Genomic DNA, 3,639 nt, shown 5'->3' on the forward strand with positions numbered 1-3,639 from the left:
CTAAATGCTCAGAATTAGCACTTATCCTATTTAATTTTTACGTTTTCAAAATACTTACTAGTTGCCTACTGACTGCCTACAATTAAACACTTAAAAACTTACAAACTAATTAAAAGGCTCTTCAGGCTGAATCTAAAACCATAGTTATCACCTGGCACAAAATTAATAAATGCTTTAGAAAGAAGTGGGGAAACCCCATAAAATTACCTTGTTGGCAGCTACAAGCACTTTATCCAGAAATCTTAACCACTCAAAGATAAAGACTGGTCTCTTTGCTTCTGTGATTTGAGCTAATGCTTCCTCATTCAGTAACAAACTATGAGCCAGCTCCATGACGGGTTAAATTCCAGTTTTACTGTAAATTCATATAGAAACTCTAAAATAAAAATTTAAACATTAGTATACAGTACAACAGTACAAGGCTTTGCAAATCAAATTAAAACAGCCAGGTTGCTTAGATTTGTCTTAGCTAAGCAGTCCCACATAAAAACTACACACATATTTACAAACTGAGTGCACCCCTTAGTATTTCAGGGAACAGAGTTGTTAGTTGTAAAAAGAGCACCTACAGGCAATTTCAGGGTGAAAACTCTTAGCCAAGAAAAATATATCTAAGTCGCTGTTTAGGAAAAACAAAACAAAGTAAAAAAACCAAACCAAACAAAAAAACCCACCCCACACCAACAAAAAATGCATGAAAGAGGTAAAGGAGTCATCTGTCTCCTCTTACATAAAAAACCAGGACTGTCCCAAATTAAGACCCTTGAGCACACTGTTGAAGCTTAGCATGAACCTGGCTGCCTTCTCAACACCCTTCAACAGACAAACTGTGAAGATGAGCCTACCACAATTAGGCTTTTCCACCCATCAGAAATTTGAGAGAGGCAGGAACAATGATGTCATTTGGTCTCACTGACTGAAGACTTTGCAGATCCCCCTAGCCTTTCTTTAAGTGCTGGACAAATAAGCCCTCTGAAACCCAGCAAGCTTTAAGTGTGACAGCTGGGAAAACAAGCAGCAGCCAAACGACTGCAAGACTCCCCAACAGGCTAAACATTACAGATCAAACACTGGAGATCCTGCTCAAACACTGAATGGTGGGTAGCACCAAAGCACTACCAAAAGCACACTATCACTGTAAGCAAACATTCTGTGGACAACTTAACCTTAGCAAACTACCTTTAAACAAAGTGTAGCTGTTTAATGAAGGGTTGACAAAAAAAAAAACCCACCTTGTCTAAAATCACAAAATTAAGTCAACTATCTTCAGCAAAAGGAAACCAATAAAGGAAAAAAAACACAGACCTCAAAACCTGAATGCAGTCATGCTGAAACTAGGATCTCAGGCTAATCAGAGAAAGGAAAACAACTAGACTAGTATTATATAAGACATCAGCTTTCAGCAGACACCATCTTTTGACAACTGCATAGTTCCACTTGTGCTCTCAAGAGCTCACAGCTGCTTCCTCATTCATGGTCAAACCCAACAAACTCTTAAAGTCAAATGAAGTGATTTAAATTAAATTTTTTAAACTGTCCCCAGATTAGACATTAATAAGGGTGATATGTTAATACTAAAACTGTATTATGGTTCTAAATTCACCTCAATAATTTGGTGATGATGAAACTGAAGTATCACAATGTCTGTAATACTAAAGTTGTTCCCTGCACTTCGGTATTTCGCATAATATTTTTCACTACATTCATCTCCAGCAACAGCTCAGCAAAGGTGGAAGAGCCACATATGAAAGCACACACAGGCCTCCCTGACACCTCCAAAGACATCTATCCTGATTTTTTTTCTAACTTATAAAGAATTAAGGAAGTATTGCCCATCAATAATGCACAGGGACATCACCTCAAAATACCTTTACATTAGAGCACAGAGAAATGCAGTGAATGACAGAGTTACAATTCTTTGGCTACCATCCCAGAGATCTACACTGCTTGTCACACCCGCACAGCACAGGAGTGCTGTACAACAGCACAGCTCGTTACTCCTTTTCCTCCCCACATAAAAGGTTTCATGTGCCCCTGGAATATGAGCCACAACCTCCCACACACTCCCATACCTCTTTATCTGAATTTAGGAAACAAACTCCAAGCAACCAAACCATAGAATTCAGCTGTGCCACTGAAGCATAAGGGGTCAGGCACAAGAACATTTACACAAATATAGCTGAAGATTCAGAGTCTTACAGCTACACACATAGGCAAACCAAAGCTCACTTACACTGGCCAGTGTTTTGCTCCAAAACACAGTGAAAAATGCCTACCAAGTCCCCAGTTCTGGTGAGTGCTGGGTCTTCCTGTGCCTGTTACAAGAAATAAACACACTGTGATCTCCCATAAGATAGAGAGCAAAAGCCAACCAAAGTCAACCAGTGGCTGGTAAGGTGTGTTGAAGCATTACAGAGGCTAGAAAGCATTCAGATATACTAAAACTCCTTTTTATTCCCCAGATGTCTTCCCATAGCCTAAACCAACTATTTATATCCTCATCACGTGAGCACTTCGGTGGACTGAAAAAGGTGAAAAAACAGGCAAGTTTAGGCGAAGTGACACCCTCCCGAAGGTGAAAAGGCTTTTGCGCCGGGGTCCGCCTACCTGTACCGGCTACACTAATGAGCTCTAGCACCTCTCACAACTCCCCAGGAGGCGGTGCCGCGGTGCAGGCACGGGAGCGATCCTAAAGGCAAGGATGCCGTGGGGATGATGCCGACGGACCGATGCGCGCTGCCCCCCGCGGCACTCACGCACACGCTCACAACATCCCCGCACAGGGTACCACCGCACACGCTCACCGGTCTTGCACACGCCTCCGACATCCCCGCACACGCTCATGGCACCCCCGCGCACGCTCACTGTATCTCCGCACACGCTCCCGGTACCCCCGCACACGCTCACCAGCCCCGTCGACGCTCACAGTATACCAGCACACGTTCACTGACCCCGCACACGCTCATGGTACCCCCGCACAGGCTCACTGACTCCGCACACGCTCATGCCATCCCCGCACACGCTCACGGCACCCCTGCACAGGCTCACTGGTGCCGCACACGCTCAACAACCCCGCACACGCTCATGGCATCCCCGCACACGCTCACTGACCCCGCATACGCTCCCGGCACCCCCGCACGCGCTCACGGTACCCCTGCAAAGGCTGACCCCGCACACGCTCATGGCACCTCAGCACACGCTCACCGACCCCGCACAAGCTCCCGGCATCCCGGCACACGGTACCGCCGCACACGCTCACTGTATCCCCGCGCAAGCTCACCGAGCCCGCACACACTCACGCATCCTCCCACGCTCACCGATCCCGCACAGGCTCGCCGGGCCCGCACACGCCGCCAAGGCGGAGGGAGGCGCGGACCCCCGGCCCGCTCCCCGCAGCCCCCGGGCCGGTCACTCACGCTGCCGCCGGCTCCGGGCTGTGCCAGGCGCGACGCCGCGGCCCCGTGGCTGGTCACACACACGGACACGCGTGGGCGCGATGCGCCGTGGGCGCCCCCGGCCGCGGGACCATCACGGGCGGGCTCGGCCGCTCCAGCCCCCGCCGCGCTGAGGAAAGAAAGAGCAGACGAAGCTGCTCCCTTGGCCCGGTTCGGCCCGGCCCGGCGGCCCCCCGGCAGGAAG

The 3,639-nt window shown here is 48.6% G+C and overlaps 1 protein-coding gene across 4 annotated transcripts in view; it reads right to left on the minus strand.

The window, feature by feature from the left end:
- HEATR5B (HEAT repeat containing 5B) overlaps nt 1-3,635 on the minus strand; it is a 59,727-nt gene extending 56,092 nt beyond the window's left edge. The window contains exons 1-3 of one of the 4 annotated variants that reach the window (XM_071575502.1): nt 3,417-3,635; nt 2,277-2,315; nt 208-376 (exon numbers count right to left, since the gene is read on the minus strand). In XM_071575502.1, coding sequence (XP_071431603.1) covers nt 208-333 — 126 coding nt within the window. In that variant the 5' untranslated portion in view covers nt 334-376; nt 2,277-2,315; nt 3,417-3,635. Of the gene's footprint in view, nt 1-207; nt 377-2,233; nt 2,316-3,317; nt 3,389-3,416 lie in introns of those variants that run through there. The other 3 variants (XM_071575486.1, XM_071575493.1, XM_071575512.1) reach the window with 3 other exon arrangements.
- Nucleotides 3,636-3,639: the final 4 nt, after the last annotated feature.

This window comes from Pithys albifrons, chromosome 2 (genome assembly GCF_047495875.1).
Source record: "Pithys albifrons albifrons isolate INPA30051 chromosome 2, PitAlb_v1, whole genome shotgun sequence".
In the NCBI taxonomy this organism is placed as follows: Eukaryota; Metazoa; Chordata; class Aves; order Passeriformes; family Thamnophilidae; genus Pithys; species Pithys albifrons.